The 19,167-nt window shown below is 43.1% G+C and overlaps 2 protein-coding genes and 1 long non-coding RNA gene across 8 annotated transcripts in view; 2 read left to right on the top strand and 1 right to left on the bottom strand.

Moving 5' to 3' along the window:
- The first annotated feature begins 77 nt into the window (after positions 1–77).
- Positions 78–9,536, top strand: LOC135115517 (uncharacterized). Of its 2 annotated transcripts, none has more exons than XM_064032376.1 (16): positions 78–285; positions 1,059–1,245; positions 1,618–1,769; positions 1,950–2,134; positions 3,319–3,447; positions 3,533–3,635; positions 3,916–4,010; positions 4,476–4,582; positions 4,745–4,847; positions 5,042–5,219; positions 5,473–5,570; positions 5,898–6,131; positions 6,354–6,457; positions 6,689–6,914; positions 7,091–7,200; positions 7,477–9,536. In XM_064032376.1, the coding sequence occupies exons 2-16, from the start codon at positions 1,079–1,081 to the stop codon at positions 7,520–7,522; spliced, it is 2,037 nt and encodes a 678-aa protein (XP_063888446.1). In that variant the 5' UTR covers positions 78–285; positions 1,059–1,078; the 3' UTR covers positions 7,523–9,536. The 2 variants fall into 2 exon arrangements, with proteins under 2 accessions (XP_063888446.1, XP_063888447.1); XM_064032377.1 differs by having other exon boundaries at positions 1,065–1,245.
- LOC135115521 (uncharacterized) lies at positions 3,564–5,030 on the bottom strand. Of its 2 annotated transcripts, none has more exons than XR_010276005.1 (3): positions 4,725–5,030; positions 4,456–4,604; positions 3,564–3,692 (listed from the first exon to the last, which is right to left on the bottom strand). It is a non-coding gene; the product is annotated as an uncharacterized LOC135115521 (long non-coding RNA). The 2 variants fall into 2 exon arrangements; XR_010276006.1 differs by having other exon boundaries at positions 3,569–3,689.
- A 3,930-nt stretch (positions 9,537–13,466) lies between the features above and the next one.
- The window catches only part of LOC135115514 (calcium-transporting ATPase type 2C member 1-like), a 21,884-nt gene continuing 16,183 nt past the window's right edge, over positions 13,467–19,167 (top strand). For 2 of the 4 annotated variants that reach the window (XM_064032369.1, XM_064032372.1), the window contains exon 1: positions 13,467–13,732. Coding sequence is in view for 1 of the 4 variants with exons in the window: in XM_064032372.1 (XP_063888442.1) it covers positions 13,724–13,732 (9 nt within the window). In the remaining 3 variants the exon portion in view is untranslated. Of the gene's footprint in view, positions 13,733–17,241; positions 17,386–19,167 lie in introns of those variants that run through there. The other 2 variants (XM_064032370.1, XM_064032373.1) reach the window with 1 other exon arrangement.

Below are 19,167 nucleotides of genomic sequence, written 5' to 3' on the forward strand. Positions count from 1 at the left end.
GGTTATGAAAGGACAGGAGAAATAAGAAGAATGATGAGCGAGAGTGAATCTGAGTGACGTCATGGTTTGTTTACATTTGAGAGCCAGTCTTGTGTGGTGACTCGTGGGGAGAGGAGTGATGCTGTGCCTCGCTATGGCCCTCCCTGCTACTTCCACTGCAGCATCTCAACCACAGGCATCCCCCAGGACCTGAAGGAGTCTGTGTAAGGACGCTGGTGACGCTGTGACGGCTGTGGATTAAGTGATTCTCGCGGTGGTGGTCTACAGTACTTGTGACGCTGGAAGGTAAGAATACTATTGGTAATTCTGTTAGTACTGCTACTGTTAATTGTATCACCATCACCACCATCTCTCCGACAGACATGGTTACAATAGGATGTTCATAACGTATAAATGCTCTACCAATTTCTTGACACAGACTAGGTAAACTTCTTCTTTTCCCAGCCGTGATCAACGCAGTAAAAAGGAATTAGAAGTGAACTAGATGAATTGAACTGAAAACGCTAATGATATTTTGATATTATCCCAAATGCTGAGCTTGTGGCTTTCCCTAAGGAGCATTTTGGTGGAACATTGTTTCCTGGCAATTGTGTTCTCCCGAATGCGGGTTACGGTTGTGGTTGCGTCACACTGTTTCATGTCAAGTTTCAGTTTCCTTATATATATATATATATATATATATATATATATATATATATATATATATATATATATATATATAATTACATAGTATCTTGTCAATTTAGTCTACTTTTTATTTTTTTTTAGTATATTGGTTGATGTTTTATGTCATCTGTCAACTGTGACTACATTTTATAAGGCATTAATTGATGTGTCTACACTAATATTATTTACCAACTCTGTCACCTCTTTATGGCAATGCTCAGACTGCAGTGAAATTCAGGAAGCACTGCCATAGAGATGCTGGGATAACACCTTAACTGTAACATCACTAACACCTTGCATCCCTGTTTGATAATCTGTTTCAACATGACGTGTCAGCAGAGTGTTAATGATGGTGTAAAGAATTCCAAGTATTACTGTTACATCTAACACAGTTACAGATTGTGGCAGCAGGATGTACGCCCTGGAGGTGGAGCGTGTGGTGGCCGGCCTGTGTGCCGGGCAGAAGCTGGAGCGTGATAGGGCAGTGGCTGACCTCAACCTGAAGGTGAAGACGTACTCCCCCGAGCTGGTGCAGATTCTCCACACTGCCATCCTGGACATCCTTACGGACTCCACTAGGTTAGGACAGCTGGTGATGGGCTCTTTTTTTCTTACCGTTGTGAGGGTCTTCTCTCCCTTGCCAGTCACTGCTTCATCTTCCAACCAAAAATTCTCAGGAACTTGAGAATACAGCTACCAATTGTTGATTGACAATAAGAAAATGTTTGGGAGTTTTGCGAGGGAACAAATAAAGATTTGCTTCAGATTTCATTTTTATTCTCTTGCACTTTGTTCCCCTGCTTTTCATCCCTCTTACTTTCTGTCTGCCTTCACCATCTCAGTGCTGTTCACTCCTACTTTTTCACCACTGGAACAACAAAAATTTATCAGTATATTGTACACACAACCCATTTTTGTTCCTATGAGTAATCTTGCCTCCTTCCCATGCAGCCCCTGGGAGAGTAAGCATGGGGGCCTGCTGGGGATGAGAGCCATGATGATGGTGAGCACTGCAGATCCTGAGAACCCCATGCTGGCTGAGGTTAGGCAGGCAGCACTCAGGCTTCTCACGCACCAGGAAGTGAGGGTCAGAGGAGCTGCAGGTGAGAAAGAGAGAGAGAGAGAGAATTTGTATTGCAATGTAGTAGTATGTTTAATAATAGGTGGATATGCCTTCTGGTAAATCATATGTGTACTACAGTTCTTTTCACCATAGCAGATTGCATTCTACTTGAAATATTCACTCTCCTGTAACATGCACCCATCCCACTTCATCCCTTCAGGAGAGGTGCTGGGGGCCCTCTGCCAGCAGGATGGTGGGGCCACCTACACTGCCAGCTGCAGCACTGTCTTGCAACTCATACGCAGCAACCTGGAGAGAGAGGTGACGGATGACGAGGCCTCCCGCAGCGAGCATGAGAATACCCGCATACTGATGGAAAAGCTCTCAGCTGGCACCAGGGAGAGGGTGAGCAGCTGGAGAGGGACAGGGCAGGAGACTTGCAGAGATGGTGAAATGAGGTGGTAGTAGTAGCAGTAGTACAGTGGCTGCAAACTGAGTGGAGATGAAGTGGAAATGGAAGCAATTTTAAGTTTTAGAATCCCTTAGGAACATTGTCCTCTTGTTTTCATTGTCATGTGTCTGGTAGCAGCATGCACTCTTGTACACAGTCAAGAAGACTGCTGTTAGAAGTGGAGAGGCACCAGTAACTAGTTAGCTGTTGTGAAAGAACTGTATGTGTGCTGTGACTGGTGGCTCACTATACTGCCTTTGCTTGTATTCTTGGGGCTGTGTTTTTTTTTTATCTCTAAACAAAAGGTAAGCTCAGCCTTTCCCTTGCAGAGAAGACTCAAATGGTCACCTTGTGTAGAGAGGGCAAGAACTATGGGAGAGAAAGAGAGCAAGTGAATCAGGTTAAAAAAAACAGCGTAAGATTAGGTTAAATGTAGTGGCTTTTCCAGTTATGAGGCATCACATGCAACAAAAGAAGTAGACAAGCAGATGGCACAAGTCAGATGTTTCATAACTTCTAATTTGAGCCATCTGCCAATGTCCTCAGTGTTTTTCTCTGTCCAGCCAAGCCTTCTTTCTTTGCATACGATGGGTTAAGACTACAAATATTATGGGGTCTAATTCAGACTGACACCACTCTTAATTTGCTCTCTCTCTCTCTCTCTCTCTCTCTCTCTCTCTCTCTCTCTCTCTCTCTCTCTCTCTCTCTCTCTCTCTCTCTCTCTCTCTCTCTCTCGTGGTTTTCTCCTTATGCAAGGTGACAAACATTGGAGCCTTCTTTACAAAGGATAGGCTAGTTTTACATTATGCTTTATATCTGCATAATTTGTGATCACTGGGAACAGAAGTATGAAAGGAAAGAAGGTTGTGATGTAGTAGTGATGGTAGAGAAGGAGTAATAGGAGGACAAGAAAGAAGAAAAGTGAGTGATAAGTAAACCGGTGTTGACTGAAAATTATAGGCAATGGCACAATTGTTTAGAATGGACAAAAGCAACAGGAACAAACATATAGAAAGGGAGTTTGAAATGAAAGTACAGTACATAGCAAACAACTTTATTTATTTCTTATTTTGAACAATCCCTTTGTGTGTGTGTGTGTGTGTGTGTGAGTAATGACATGCCTCAATAATATTTGCAGAGAAACAGCGGTGATGCAGCACAAATCTTCCACGACACGGCTGGCTGGAGGAATCTTGAGACCAGCATGAAGTGTCTGGAGCACATGATTATTGGGACGGGACACAAGTTCCTTCCTTTCATCAACCAGGTAAGGAGAGAGAGTTAAATCAATGTGTGCTCTCTTTCCCATTGCTCCATTAGACTTGCTTCTTTCTCCTCTTCCTCACCCACAGGACTTGCTGGACCTCATCTTTAAAGCACTGACCCACACCAATCGTTTTGTGAGGGAGACGGGCTTCAGCGTGTGTGGGGCGCTGGTGTCTTGTGGAGCCGAGGGTGAGTGAGAGCCTTGTGACATCTGCCTCTCTTGTGTCAGTTGCCTTGTAATTGCTGCTGGAAAGTTAGAAAATTGCATCATGACCTCAGAGGTTTAACAAGAAGTCCTGCTACTGCTCATTAGGTTTTGTTTTTTGCACTAGTAATCATTTCTTCCGTTGTCTGATGTTACAGGTTTTTATATTTTGTTGTTTTGAAGTACATCTGTTAAGTAGTAGCAAAGTGTGATCAACATGAACATAACACACTAAAACCAGGACACGCTTTTGGCTCTCCACAGAGGGTGCCGAGCTGCTGGAGAGCAACCCTATGTTTACATTTGGTGATCAGCTGACACAGCATCTTGGCAAAGGCCTTGCTGATAATTGGAGTCAGGTGGGTGGGAAACTGAAGGAGTAACTTTAACTTTTATACGTGAAGAGTGTGGTGAGTGGCTATGGTTTGTAAACATCCTGTGGGGTCTGTGAGCTGTGGTGAGGAGAGAGAGAGAGAGAGAGAGAGAGAGAGAGAGAGAGAGAGAGAGAGAGAGAGAGAGAGAGAGAGAGCACCGACCAGCCTACCAAATATCACTTCCACAGTCTTGGAGTTGACTATCAAATAGATATCTATTTGTGTACTTTGATGACTGTCTTGTGGAAATTTCCTGTCATACACCTAATCTTTACAGACTCCACTCTGCTAAGACTGGTTATCCCTTGACACCCACATCAATATCTCTTGTATATATCTTGTTCTCTCACTAAAGTCCTTCATTCACTCCATATTTTCTAATTGCTGCATATGAAGTATATAGGAAGTAAGCAGCACCTCCAGTCCTCACCTCCCCTCTCCCCTGCCCAGGTCCGCTTGGCATCTTCAGTGGCCACGCGCAAGTTCCTGATCTCACTGCCGCCTGCTGCCCGTGAGCGCTTCTACCCAACGCTGCTGCCTCGTCTCTGTCTCAACAGGTGGGTACACACACTCCTGTGGCTGATGGATGATTTGTGCAAGAGAAAGGGAGGCTGAAAAATTTAGTAAGGTAGAGGTAAAATAATCAAATGTATATTTAAGGAAGAGAAACGTATCTTACAGCTGAATAGTGCACCTCACTTTTTTCTGGCATCCATCAGGTACTACGTAGCAGAAGGTGTTCGTCTGTACTCCCAAGAGACATGGCGGCAGGTGACTGGTGCTGAGGGCAAGACGCTGGTGGAGAAGTACATTGATTCTGTGGTGAGAGAATGCTTATGTTATCTTTCATTCTTTGTAGCAGTTTTTATATTACTCTTATTTCATTTATGTAATATCTTCAACCATGCTGTTCTTCATACAGATTTTTCCCTGACAGTTGTAGTCTTGGTCAGTAATTACAGGTCACAGATCATCTCATTGCACTTGCATTCACTCACATCCCCTCCTTCCCTCAGGTGAGCTACTACATCGAGGCTACAGGTGCAGACAACCATGCAGTGCGGGAAGCTGCCTGTGCCTGCATTGCTGAACTCGCCCTCAAGCTCACCACAGACGCAGTGAGGGACCACGTCCCTCGCCTCCTGCATGCCCTCACTGTCTGCTTCACTGATGACTCCTGGCCTGTGCGGGATGGTGAGAAGTTTCTATGTGTCCAGTCTCACTTAATCATTCCATGTTGTCATATCCTCATGCATTCACTCTAAACTTATTTAGATTTATTCCTCCATCAACAGCAACATTTGACCTTAATTACTTAAAACATTTGTCTACCTTATTAAGCACCTTATCGTGTGAGATTCCAGTGATTTCTTCAAATTTTATCTTCTCCAGTTTTGAATTTTAGCTTTTATTAATTTGGAGTCAGTAATAAGCTCTTCTCCCTCAGCTGCCTGTGTGGCATGCGGCAATTTCATCCTTTGTTTCCCGGAGGAGGCTCTGAGTTCAATGGAGGAGCTGTACCCACTCTTCTTTACTAACCTGGAGGTGAGGGGAAAAGGATGACATTGAGATGTGATGACAGATGGGTGATACAAGTGTGTAACAGAAATTTGATAGCAAACTAATTCATCAAGTGTTATATTGTTTAATTAGAGTAATAATGTAGTGTAGAGATACAACAAATTACTTATCACTAACTTAAAATGAGAAATAAAATAAAAGAGAACACAGGAGTGTGTCAGTGTTGTACTTCTGTATGTTCATCGATCAGTAACGCACAGCAAAAAAATGATCAGCTACCCCCACTGACACATGAAGTGGTACACAATACAGTTTGACGCACAGAGCACCTTCCTTCACATCACCCTGCAGGACAACATCCCATCTGTGCGCCAGGGAGCTGCAGTAGCCATCGCCAATGTGGTGCGGGCGTATGGGAAGGACTCGCTGCCCCTGGTGGTGGAGAGGCTGCATGGTGGGCTGAAGGGCATAGAGGAGCAACCGTCGGAGAGTGAGCGGTATGGCAGCTTGGAGGGCGGCCTCAGCACCTATGGAGTGGTGAAGAGGAAGCGGGATAATGACATGGACCTGCACTCCAACAAGCAGGTGAGAAGATGGGGGTGCCTGGTATCTCATCTGCTTGATTGGTTTACATTGCCAGAGTTAAAACTGACTTCAGTCTGTCCTCATTCCAGGCTGATATTGATACCTCCACACATTGTGGTTGGTCAATCTAAGTAAGGTATAGTTTTTTGTTATCTCCTTATGATGTAATTCTAATGTTTTAGTTTCCCTGCCCCATACATCAAGTACCTCCTGTTATTTCAGATGTACTCCTGTGGGTCACTGGCACCCAAGATGGGGAGAGGAGGCGGTGGGTGCTCCGACTGCAGGTTCCGCCGTCCACCACAGCTGTGGGAGAGAGCCGACGGGTGAGTGACAATGATGTTTTTAGCTGCACACACTTTCTTGCTGATGTTGCTGAGAAGACAATGACTTACTTCACAGTATCACCAGAGTGACTGTCTACAAACTCATTATTGAAAGTTAGTAAGACTTGTAAATAGCACTGCCAGTAAAATGATGAACTATCATTGTAATGCATTAAATCTCATGGTGAAGTTGAAGCAAACACTGAAGCAATAACATCTTGCCTGGCTTAGGTGCATCTACCTGGCGGGGGAGTTAGCAGGAGTACCTGAGGCTGCAGCGGAGGTGACAGCCTGCCTGCCCATGATGGCAGAGGCTGTGCGGCACAAGCACTACACCAGCCACGTCACGCTGCTAGAGACACTCTGCAAGACACTGCCACACCTCGCCCGTGGCCTCAGCAAGCGGGTCTTCAAAACACACCTGCACCTCTTCCTGGACTCCATCTTCTATGCCTTGGTAACAACACCACTCTTATTAACTCGTGCAGAAATGAGAAATAATTAGCATTTTTGAAGACCATATAAAAAAGTACGTTGTTTACTTATAAAAAACATCTGGTTAAATGTGATGTACCAATGCAAAACTGGTTGTTGTTAAAGATTGTGATGAACATAGGCATTGTGTTCCTGCAGGAGTGTGAGAATGCCCTTACTTCCTCTGCTGCCAGCCAGTGTCTCAGTCAACTTGCTCAGTTGCTCGGACCCAATATTCTAAGGGGACGGGTGGAGGAACACAACCCAAGGTGAGGCACGAGGTGGTGTGTGTTTGACTAGTTGTAGTATGCAGTGTCTGAGCTATACTTGTGTGGCTCTGTCTCTATACAGCTATCCTGTTTTGCCTTCTGTTGATGGAAACGTCTCTCCTTACCACCTCTCATAGTCCATTCCATATATATCTAAACTGTAATGGAAGCAGCTTTACTTGTCTTCCTTACCAGGTGCTTGTTCAGATACACTGGATATTGAAATCTATATGCACTTTTATATATATGAGGAAAGCTAATGTTATTTCTTTACAGTTATCTGAGGGCTCTAGATGCCAACGCCTTCACTGGTCCTCTGTGATGCTGCGGGGATGATGGAACTTGCTGCTTCACCTCCACCCAACCTGGCTGTGCTGGGACAGCTGGCTGGAGGCAACACCACTACAGCAATGTGGATCTCTTATACACTATGGCTGTGAATCCTTGGACCTGCTATGAAATCCTGCCTCTACTACATATTATCATTTCTTTATAAATTAGAGAACAGCTACATAAAAAAATCCCAAGAGAAAGCTAAATGGCATTCCTTGAAGAGAAAAACAGAGCCTCTTGGAAGTTTACGATGTGTTGATGCTCCTCCCTTTAGCAATATACAAGTTAACAAAATAAAGAAAGCAAGCAGCTGTACAAGTTTATTCTATGTGAGATAAATATGAATACAGTAAGACAAAGTTTACCGGTGAAAAGGTCAAGGGACTAAAAGTTAATCCCTGTGAGAGTGTAGTGGACAGAGTAGGAAAAAGAATAATTACAAAGTGATACATAGTAAATCTTGTTAGCTGTGATATGAAAAACAATTAATTTTCAGGCACAATTTAAGGAACAAGGGAGTGATGATAATCCTTGTAACAGTATAGTGGACAGATGAGTTAACATAACAGACAATACACTGATATCTGAGGTTTGGTGTGATAAGACTATCATTAGACTTCCAGATACAGTGACCAATAATTTTAAAGCTACAGTCTCAGTCTCTGTATTGCCCAGCTGACCAAGCACTAACCATCCCATAAATTTTGGAGTACCTAAGGAAACTATTGCATACCATGTACTTGAGCCTTCTAACTACTGTATCCTTATATCTGTGATGATCAGCACGCAAGTCCATGTTCACTAGTTCTTACACCTGAGCTGCTTCTTGCTTCTTTCTATTTTTGGAGAGTTGATCTAACTACAGGAAATGTTCCCATGTGCCAGTTCTCCTTTTTGTTCACTGCTGTAAATCTGTTAAAGAAGAAGAATGTTGTAACTAAATGCTTTACCTTCTCAGGAACTGGAGTCTTGAGGTCTTCATGCAAGGATTGGTTGTAAAGGAAGAAGTAAATGATAATTCTGCTGTTGCTTCATCCACGTCATTTATTTCACCTAATGAAAACCACACACAGCTTTATGGGAAGTTTTATGCTCTGATTCCTCACTTACGGTGCATGGCTGGCTCATGTCAATCACTAACACCTTGGATGATTTATTTGAATAACATTCTGTAGGCATGCATTCACAGAAAATCACAAATCTACAAAATGACAAGTTACAAAGTGGCATTTCTGTTTGTAGGACTGTGTGGCAGCACTGAGGACGGTATGGTGGTAATAATGTAGTGCTTGAACAAAGTGGAGATGGAGTGTGTCAAATGGAGACAAAGCTTGGTGCCAATTACAAGAACAGTGCCAATGGACTAACTAGTGTGTGGTGCCAAAGAGATCAGGCAACATGCAAAAGAAAAGACCTGTCAAGTGAGAAATACATGGAATGCTTTGCTTTTCTGTGTATCCAGTAACTGGGTAGCATTGCCTCTCCCAGCCTCTCCTAAACAAGCCATTCATCTTCAGGGTTTCAGGGTGAGAGCAGCTTTGCAGTGTTATTCTTCTTTTGCTTCCTAGAGGTTATGAATTTGGTTCTGACTCGGCTGTTCCTTGGTGGGAGAGGCAATGCTGGAGAACATAATCTGCTGTACAAGAACCTGTTGCTGTGCTATAACTTGATCCATTTCCATGTTTACTTTTCCTACTTCATCACGCACCTCGAATGCAGCTGTCAAGTGTCCGTTATTGGTGTGAGGTGTGTTCTGTAAATAGAGAGGTACATATATATGTTATGGGCCATAATCCAGGGTAGTATATTAATGATTATAACACTAATGCAATCACAAACTAGCTGTAATATCATGGTTCCAGTATTTGTCCAAGGCAGGAGGAATTTAAACTGCACTGATGGTTTATTTTCTCTCAGTATGAAGATTATAGAGAGAGAGATGGCAGGCTGGCATTATCTTGGTGTGTATGTTGCAATGTTATGTCAATAAAAGATAAAAGGTACATGATCTTTTCTCATTTTTAAAGTGATGATTCATACACACACACACTCACATTTGAATGATGTAAAATACTGCTGTTTACCCCCAGAAATATAGTAAGTATTCAGAACAGACCAGAAGAAGTGACAGAGACAAGGAATGTCCCTCAAATGTAGCAAGATAACTACATCGTAAAGTTTTGTCCCACAGAAACACAGACAACAGGAACAGACTATAAGATGTCATGCAAGCAAAGAATGTACACCAACTCAAGGAAAACCACAAAAAAGTAAAGTTTTCTCCCATATATGAGGCTCTCCACACTAACACTAGGCACACACAAACACACACCTTCCTTCTCCACAGCCTTCCACCCTGCATCCTCCCGAGAGCCAGCCGCCACACACGCCTCCTGCCCGTCGGCTGCAGTGACGTACACCGGGATTCTGTGGCCCCACCAGAGCTGCCAGGACACCCACCAGTCCATGATGTCCACCCAGCTGTGCCACACCCTCCCATGCAGCTCCAGCACCAGGCAAGGGCAGCTGCTCTGCACAGCCTCTGACGTCTCCTGTGCCAACTCTACACCACACAAACCTGTGGGTGTGAAGTTAAGTGTTTATGGCTAATTACAATACTTAATATACCAGTATCATTAACAATACTGTTATCTACTCACCACCGGGACCTCAGCATGGGCTCAAAGATGTCTTGTTGCAGTGAGGCACCATTGTGGGGTTGGTGCGGCACCCTCTGTACAGCCCAAGAGCCCACAGGGTTGACACCACTACCTCCCAATCCTCAAACTTCACCAAACCCTGTGGTGTTTAGTAATGAAGACAATAGTGGTCATACAATTAAGAATATGGTGGACTTGATGAATGTTATTACTGGAAGTCAATAACAACCTGGCAGCTGTAGCACCTTCATTAGCTTTACTAGGATCACTACTAAATAATGGCACTAAATCCCAAAATTTGGTGGCAACAGCATTTCCTTCAACCACTCTTACTTAGAATGCATAAATTCTGAGAGACCAATATATCTGTGGATTCATCCACAAGAATGCTGAACTTATTCTGCTTCAAGATGTTAATGAGCTCTTGTTTGTGAGAGTGTGCCATAACTCATGGTAAGAGTGGTTGAAGGAAATGCTGTTGTCACCAAATTTTGGGATTTAGTGCCATTATTTAGTAGTGATCCTAGTAAAGCTAATGAAGGTGCTACAGCTGCCAGGTTGTTTTCAGAGATAGTGAAAACATTTACTGAAAATGGTATACCTACTTCTAATATCATTGGCTTTGGTTCTGGTGGATGCAGCACTATGATGGGGCCTAATAACTCTGTAAGTAGCAGGTTAAAGGAACAATGGCCAAAACAATCTGGCAACGCTGGACTCACGGGCTAAGGACTAGTGTTGTGAGGGCAGGGGGCGTTGGTGGTGGTGGTGGTGACGCTGGGGAGGCAGGGATTGGCGTTACATTGCTTTAGTCGGCACTGGCCAGTCTTGCCACACACACTCTCCGAATAGTGATCAGTGCATATTCCTGGCGGTGGTGGTGGTGGTGGTGTGATTACATTGTTTTGGCAGGGGCGCTGGGGAAGGAGGGATTGGTGTTACATTGTTTTAGTCACCACTGGCCAGTCTTGACACACACTCTCCTAATAGCGATCAGTGTTTGCATATTCCCGGCAGCTTCTTTCTCCATCAAGCAGCACCAGAGACACAGCTATTTAAGGTAAGTACGGTGTTGGCAGCCTCCTCCTGTCAGCCTTACCGCCCTCACCGTAACACACTCCTCCCGCGGACTTCCTGTCAGTTTAATCGTTATTTGGGTGTTTTTGAGGTTATTTATTATTTATTTAGGGTCTTCTCGCATCTGAGTCTGAAAATTTAGCTAAATAATGAAGGGAGATCTATGTAAACAAACAGACAGAGGTAGGGCGTCCTTATTATGAGCTTTTATCTGCTTCATCTCTTATTTATTATAAGCCTAACACGTCACAAAGTGGAGCCACATGACTAGGCTTTCATATCCGCTAGCTAGATATATCCGCCATTGCCTCATTTAGTTACGATGGAAGAATAACAGGCAAAATAGCGGCCGTTCTCTCCATTGCCAAGGGCCGCCATGATGACCGGCTACCTGTGCCAACCTGTCGGTTCCAATATTTTTTTGGTAATTTTCTTAACTTCTTTATTCTGCTCGTATAGCATGTTTTTATGGTTTATAAAAATAATTATTTACTTTAAAAGTGTTTTCGTTGCTTGTGTTGAGTTGTTTTCAATTTTGTGCTGCTTTACGAAAATGTGGGGTGTTTTTTTGGCAGTATTTTGACAAACTTGTTTTTTTATTTCACGCTCTAATTACGTCTTTTGTGTTTCTAAAAATTGCTTATGATTTTTAAAATGTTTTTTCGTTTCTGTTGAGAGAAATAAGTGGACTTTAAAAATGGTTTATGGTCCTGTTAAAAGTTGTCATTACAACACTTTTTGTGTTATTGTCTCTCTATTTCAGCTTGTAACTAACTTTTCATTGCTTGAAAAAATAGTTCGTATGTTTTAAAGTGTTTTATCTTGTTGTTGAGTCAAAATGGGTGGACTTTTCAGTGGTTTTTAATCGTGTTTAGGTTCCAACACTGTTTTTTACACAATTTCGGTTTTATTTGTTTACTTCTTGTTCCAGGTAACTTTTGATGGTGTAAGATGATAGTTCAGATTTTTTAAATTTTTTTACGTTCCTGAAAATTCAAATGTTGTGGACTTTTCAATGATTTAAATGGTGCCGAATATTTCAACATTTTTTCCATAATTCATTTGGATATTTTTTAAATACTACTCAGGCTGGAGCTGTTATAATATTGTGAATATTAGTTTGAGTATTTGTCAAGTCAGAATATATAAGGCATTCGAGCCTAGCTCCATTTTTTCGAGGGGTCAATTTCGAAATGAAATCCGTTACGGTACGTAAAATAGCCGTGACGTCACAGCCGCCATCATGGACCCGGGACCTTGACCGGCTCCGCTGTCTCCCCGGTAATATTTATCGTACTTTGCAGTGTTTTCCTGGTGTTTCCACGTGTTTCTAAACTCAGACGTGTAGATAAGAGTAAAATGAGTAAGAAAATAAGAGAAATAGAGGAGGAAGAGGAAGGGAGAAGGAATGGAGGAGGTGATAAAACAGGAAAATGCTAAGAAAACAATATTTAGGTTAATTTTTCCTGCTGTCCTATCTGTCTTTGTAGTATTTGTCTTCCGTGACAGTGCTTTCAGTGTATTTGGTGTGTTTAGGGGGTGTTGGAGTGTGTCTGGAGGTGTTTAGGGGGTGTGCGCGCACACACACATACACACCTCTCTCTCTCTCTCTCTCTCTCTCTCTCTCTCTCTCTCTCTCTCTCTCTCTCTCTCTCTCTCTCTCTCTCTCTCTCTCTCTTTCTCTCTCTCTCATTTAAATATCCGCTACATTGCGTTCAATTTATTTTTTGTGTAACTCTCTTGATAGAATTTTAAGGAATTTCTAATATAATTCTCTCTCTCTCTCTCTCTCTCTCTCTCTCTCTCTCTCTCTCTCTCTCTCTCTCTCTCTCTCTCTCTCTCTCTCTCTCTCTCATAACAGCCGTAACAAGTATATAGTAACGAACAGATTACAACGTCTTTGTAATAGTGAAGTGGTTATTAAATAATTATCTGCATGTGGTGCCATAAGCGGGAGGAAGGAAAGGGGAGGGGGAGACCAGGAGTTATATTAGAGCAGTGTTTCCCAAACTGGGGGCCATGGCCCCCATGGCCCTCTCATCAAATATGAGAATTTGATGAGCGGCCCCCAGTTTGGGAAGCACTGCTCTAATATAACTCCTGGTCTCCCCCTCCCCTTTCCTTCCTCCCGCTTATGGCACCACATGCAGATAATTATTTAATAACCACTTCACTATTACAAAGACGTTGTAATCTGTTTGTTACTATATACTTGTTACGGCTGTTATGAGAGAGAGAGAATTTGATGAGATCCGTTGCAAAGACAAACACCCTGCTACTGCCTGAAGTAAGATCAAGAACACCATCAGCTGGCGAGAAATATTCCCTTGTGTTGTGTGTTGGTCTGGCAGCGAGTCGGGGAGGGGCCTGCTGCACTGCTATACGTGTTATGCTGTGTTTCTGCCGTCCCGTAACCGCTGACCACTGACTCATGGAGGAGTGAGGAGCCGCTGATGTGGAAGGTGAGAGTGTAGAGGGTGGCCAGCCGCCTCGCCTGGCCTGAGGATACTAGACCATAAGGAAGGCTTGTGGAACCATAAGGAAGCGGGTTTGGGAACTTAGGGAAGAGTGTTAATGATATAATTAGGGCCCTTATCATCATATGGAAGGTTGCTAGTGGTGGAAGATGGGTTTCAGTATATCTAGTTCTCTTTCAAGTCTCACGGAAGGAAAGGGTCACTCGTGGAGAATTGGGGTCCCGGGGACTGGCAAGGTTCGCGGCCTGCTGGTGTGAGTTGCCAGTTGTGCATTTCTGTTGCAGTGATACCACGCTGGGAGAGCTAGGATGCTGCCACTGGGAGGGAGAGGCTGCCAGCTAATGCAGCCATACACACCTTTTTTATCAATTTTACTTATTTATCCAACTCCATAATTATGTCACACATGATGAGTGTCTCATGATGTAAAAAATTGTCACATCTCTTGCCTAGAGAGAGAGAATGGTATACATTTCATTAGATACCACACAGACACACAAGATGTCCATCTCATGACATAAAAATTATCATATATTTTGCCTGCAGAGAGAGGGTGTGTGTTTGTATATGGAAATATATAACTGGCAGGTTGTGTTTCCAGCCAGCCTGAGACGCCAATTCTCCACGAGTGCCCACTTCTCTTCCTTCACACAACTCGACATGCACCTAACACACACACCCCTTAAAATTGTGCTACAAAGGCCTCTTGGGACTGTATGAAAGCTCTCCAGGAGTAATTAGTGGTAGAAAACCTCCCTTGTTGCATAAATATCCTTCCAAGCCTAATATTCTGATACTTCTCAGACTTTAAATCCCCTTTAGACATTTTGAAATGGGAACGGCAAGGGGATCTGGATGGCTAAATAACTCAGGTGTACTGCAGGGAGGTGTGTTTTGCCCCGGTGCCATTAGTATTGTATGTAAATGATCTACTGGATATAGGTGGTGTAAAATGAAGGTGAGACTTGTATGTATGCAGATGATACAAAGATATAATTGGTTGATGAGAATACAGAAATGGTGCAGGAGGATGTAGTATGTGAAATGAGGAAGTGATGAAATATGGTGGCTTGATTTACATGCATATTTGTTTATTATCTTGTGTGCATTAATGGAGACCCTATGAATTGCTTTTTCCACATGGGCTTCTGCAGGTTTTCCGTAACACCTGCTGTGAATGACTGAAGCACAGGTTAAGAATGTTCTGTTGTATAATTGCACTATTTGAATATTTCTAGTTTTTCATATGAATGCAGACTCGTGTTATTTTAAATTGATCTCATTTGGACTCATTTAAATCAAGATGTGTGAATTGTATAAAACTGCGGATTTCTCTTAAATTTGAGAAAATACACTTTTCCCACGTATTTTGATGTGTTGAGAAGGCTCGGCACTTGGTGGTGGACGGGCAGCATTGCTCTCTCTCTCTCTCTCATTGTGACTGTTTTCAGAGGTCATAAAGATAATTAATTGCGTTCTTGTGGTTTCTCTCACCGAATCCTAGATAAAATATCACTAGAAACATGAAAACACCTTGGAAAGCTACAAGGTTTTCTGATTTCTCTCACCCTTCTTCCATCCACCTTTCTAATGCAAGAGTTAACCAGTATTTTTCAATCTTTCACCCCTTTTACTGCTAAACTGTGAGACTTCCTGCCTGCTTTTGTATTTTCTCTTGCCTTTGACTTAAACTGTTTCAAGAGGGAGGCTTCATAACATTCATCCTCAAATCTTGATAATCCTTTTGACTTTACTCTTTAGGGACTAACACTAATGGACTTTTTTTAATAGTCTTGTTGCCCTAGGTCAGTCCCCTCTTACATAAAAATAAGAAAAAAAAGTGCAGTCCATTGAATTTACTCAAGATAAGACACCAAAACGTTTGAGTACATGTACTGTAATGTTTCAGGGTTGTGATTGAGGTTTCAGCATAGATGAGTGGTGCCATGACCTGGTCGCTGCCACTGTGTGTGTGTGTGTGTGTGTGTGTTGTATATCTGTATATGAACTTTGAATATCACTCACTCAGCCAGCAAGCCTCACGCTCCATCCCTCATGCTCAGCAAGCCTCATGCTCCCCAGTGTGTAGCTTTTCTGGTGGCACAAATGTCAGTTGGTGGTGAATGAAGTATGTTCAGACATGGGATGAGTCTTATTGTCACAAAGAAATGGAAGGAAAGCCTCTATGTCTGTGTGAACTCTGTCACTGTCCAGTCATTCAAGTCCAGAGTCTGCCCACACCAGATTAGAATCCAAGGCATTGCTTACTATTTGAGTCATACAGATAAACCTCGCAGATACTGTGGGTGATAACATATTATCTTCAAGTGTAGTCAAGGTCGAGTGGACGGTGACCAGCAGAATCACAGGTCAAGTGCAGGCTCAGCAGGATGGCTAGTCGTGCCCGTGGTGCTTTGAGACCAAGTGTGCGTGGGTGTGTCTGTGTGTGCAGGTGATAACTGTGCTGTGTGAATGCTTCAGCAGAATTACACAGCCAGATAGTGTACTCATTTTACATGTAACCTTTGTGCTGTGGCCTAATGGGATGTTGGGATAATAGTGTGGAAAGGAGAAGTAGTCCCCATAGCCTGTCCTAATGCCCTTCACTGCCTGCATGTGGCTCACTCTATATGGACTGGCAGGGAGTGTGCAGAGGACAGGTGGACAAGCTGGAAGTGTCTGTGCAGAGTAACACTGTATCGGATCATTCACCCATCAGTGCCCTCTCATTTTTAGTGGGTGAATGACGCTGCCTGGAACAAAACAGATAGATCTCTAAGGTCTGTTTGTCACCTTGCCACTGGGCTGAGGGACATGAAATAGAAAGAGGAGAATTGTTGAAAGTGAGAGGGAGAGTAAATATTTGAGGTGTTAGTGAGATTCACCCTTGATCCTCCCTTGTCTGTAGCTATTTGGTGGCAGGAATCTCAACTACTAGTGAATGCTGGATATTTAGTGAAGGAAAGGAATAGAAGGTGTGAGGTGTCTGAAATAGGAAGGTTGTGGAAAATTGCAAGAGAGGGAGAGTGAATGATTGAGGTGTTAGAGCAGTACGGTTGTGGAAAATTGCAAGAGAGGGAGAGTGAATGATTGAGGCGTTAGTGCAGTACGTGAGGGTGGTGCAGACACATTGAAGTGCAGAAAGGGGGGTGAAATATAGCATGGAGAGAGTTGTGGTGGGTAAAATGGGACAAGGTTAGGTGAAAGTTACAAGAGAAGTGAGGAAGGGGAGGTGACACTTCTCAATGACTGAATGTTGCTGATGTGGCTGGGAAGGCTTGGGAATTGCATGTGATGAAATGTTGCATGACAGTCATCAGGTGTGCTTCCTGTGTGTGTGTGTGTGTACCAGTGAAGTGACGCAAATGCAGGCATCAGAAAACCACCTTCAAACATTCAAAATACCTGAGGAAGTGGTTAAAAAAAATGAGTGGGTGTTTTTTTATTTTTTATTTTATTTTATTTTATTTTTTTTACTTTTTTTTTTTTTTTAGCATTTGCATATAATTGATGAGAAACTGAGTTGCACTGGCATGAGGCAGGAGAGGTGCACAACACAATCATGAAGGTCTCCGCACGGTACCCACGCACTCGGGAGAAAATGTTGAACGGACCACACCTCGGCCATTTATGTCGGAGTAAGTGATGGGTGTGACCTCTCGGGGTGGAGGGGGGGGGGGTCACTTTGGAAGGCTGTGAAGTGTTTACTCATCACCTAAATGTACAAATGCATAGTAGATTGAACTTAATATATTGATTTTTTTTTTTTTTTTTTTTTTTTTTTTTTTTTTTTTTTTTTTTTTTTTTGTGTGTGTGTGTGTGTGTGTGTGTGTTTTTTATTCTGACAGACACACACATGCACACACACACACACAGTAATAATGACAGTGTAGTGGTGGTGTGTTGGTGTGATTCACAATTCTACAAAAAACATTTATTATATTAAGCTGGCAATGTGCTAGTATGTTTTTTCTTTTCTTTTTTTTCAGCAACTGGCAACATAATATGCTTGTGTTTCTTTACATCACTGCATTATATAGAAAAATTCTCTCTCTCTCTCTCTCTCTCTCTCCTCTCTCTCTCTCTCTCTCTCTCTCTCTCTCTCTCTCTCTCTCTCTCTCTCTCTCTCTCTCTCTCTCTCTCTCTCTCTCTCTCTCTCTCTCTCTCTCTCTCTCAGCCTTCATTGCCAGTTAAGTGATAATGACATTTTTATTCACACTCTCTGTTATGTAAGAAGGGACTGACTACAAACAAAGAAGCTATAGATGAATATAAAACCCGCATTTAAGATACCAGACCCCAGAAGAGAGAGAGAGAGAGATAGAGAGAGTGCAGTACATAGTCAAGAAGGCAAGAGAGTTATCCAGAATTAGAGACTACCATGAAGAGCCTTGTTATGTAGAAATTGAATGACAAGATACAAATACAAACATGATAAGGAGTTTGAGGACAGATACCAGGGGGCAGCGGTGGGGTGTCTGTGTTGCATTGTGGAAGATGAGGCCAGGTGCTCAGGGCTTGTGGTTGGTGATGTGTAAATGTGTAAGGGGAGGGGTGAGATAGGGGTGATGTTAGGGCTTCTCCCCACTACTACTACTACTACTACTACTACTACTACTACTACTACTACTACTACTACTACTACTACTACTACTACTACTACTACTACTACTACTACTACTACTTTTTCTTCAGGCTGTATTGTGCTTGGGAAAGTGAAGAGAGAGAGTGAGTGAGAGGGAAGGGGAGTGTAGGGGGAAGGGGAGAGTAGCTCTCTCTCCCCTCCCCATCCTCTCACTCTCCCTCCCTCCCTCCCTCCCTCCCTGCCTCCACACATATTATATAACACATTCTCTCTCTCTCTCTCTCTCTCTCTCTCTCTCTCTCTCTCTCTCTCTCACTCTCTCTCTCCTCTCTCTCCTCTCTCTCTCTCTCCTCCTCTCTCTCTCTCTCTCTCTCCTCTCTCTCTCTCTCTCTCTCATTGGCTCCCATTATCATTATTATGTAAGTCAGAGAGAGAGAGAGAGAGAGAGAGAGAGAGAGAGAGAGAGAGAGAGAGAGAATGTTTGTATTCCAATATCTCTAAAATTGCCTCATACAGTCCTCCTCCTCCTCCTCTTTCTCCTCCTCTTCCTCCTCCTCCTCCTCCTCTTTCTCCTCCTCTTCCTATAATCTTCAAGCCTAACTGAAAGGCAGACATGAGATTACCTCCTCCTCCTCCTCCTTCTCCTCTTCCTCCTCTTTCTCCTCACTTTGAAATCTGACAGAAGTAGATGATAGCTTAAGCTGCTGCCTCCCTCTTCCTCTTCATCCTCCTCCTCCTCCTCCTTTTCCTCCTCCCTCCTTCCTCTTCATCCTCCTCCTCCCATTCCTTTTCCTTAATTTTGGATCAATATATTTAATCTACTTTATTCTATTGA

This window comes from Scylla paramamosain, chromosome 29 (assembly GCF_035594125.1).
Source record: "Scylla paramamosain isolate STU-SP2022 chromosome 29, ASM3559412v1, whole genome shotgun sequence".
Taxonomy (NCBI): domain Eukaryota; kingdom Metazoa; phylum Arthropoda; class Malacostraca; order Decapoda; family Portunidae; genus Scylla; species Scylla paramamosain.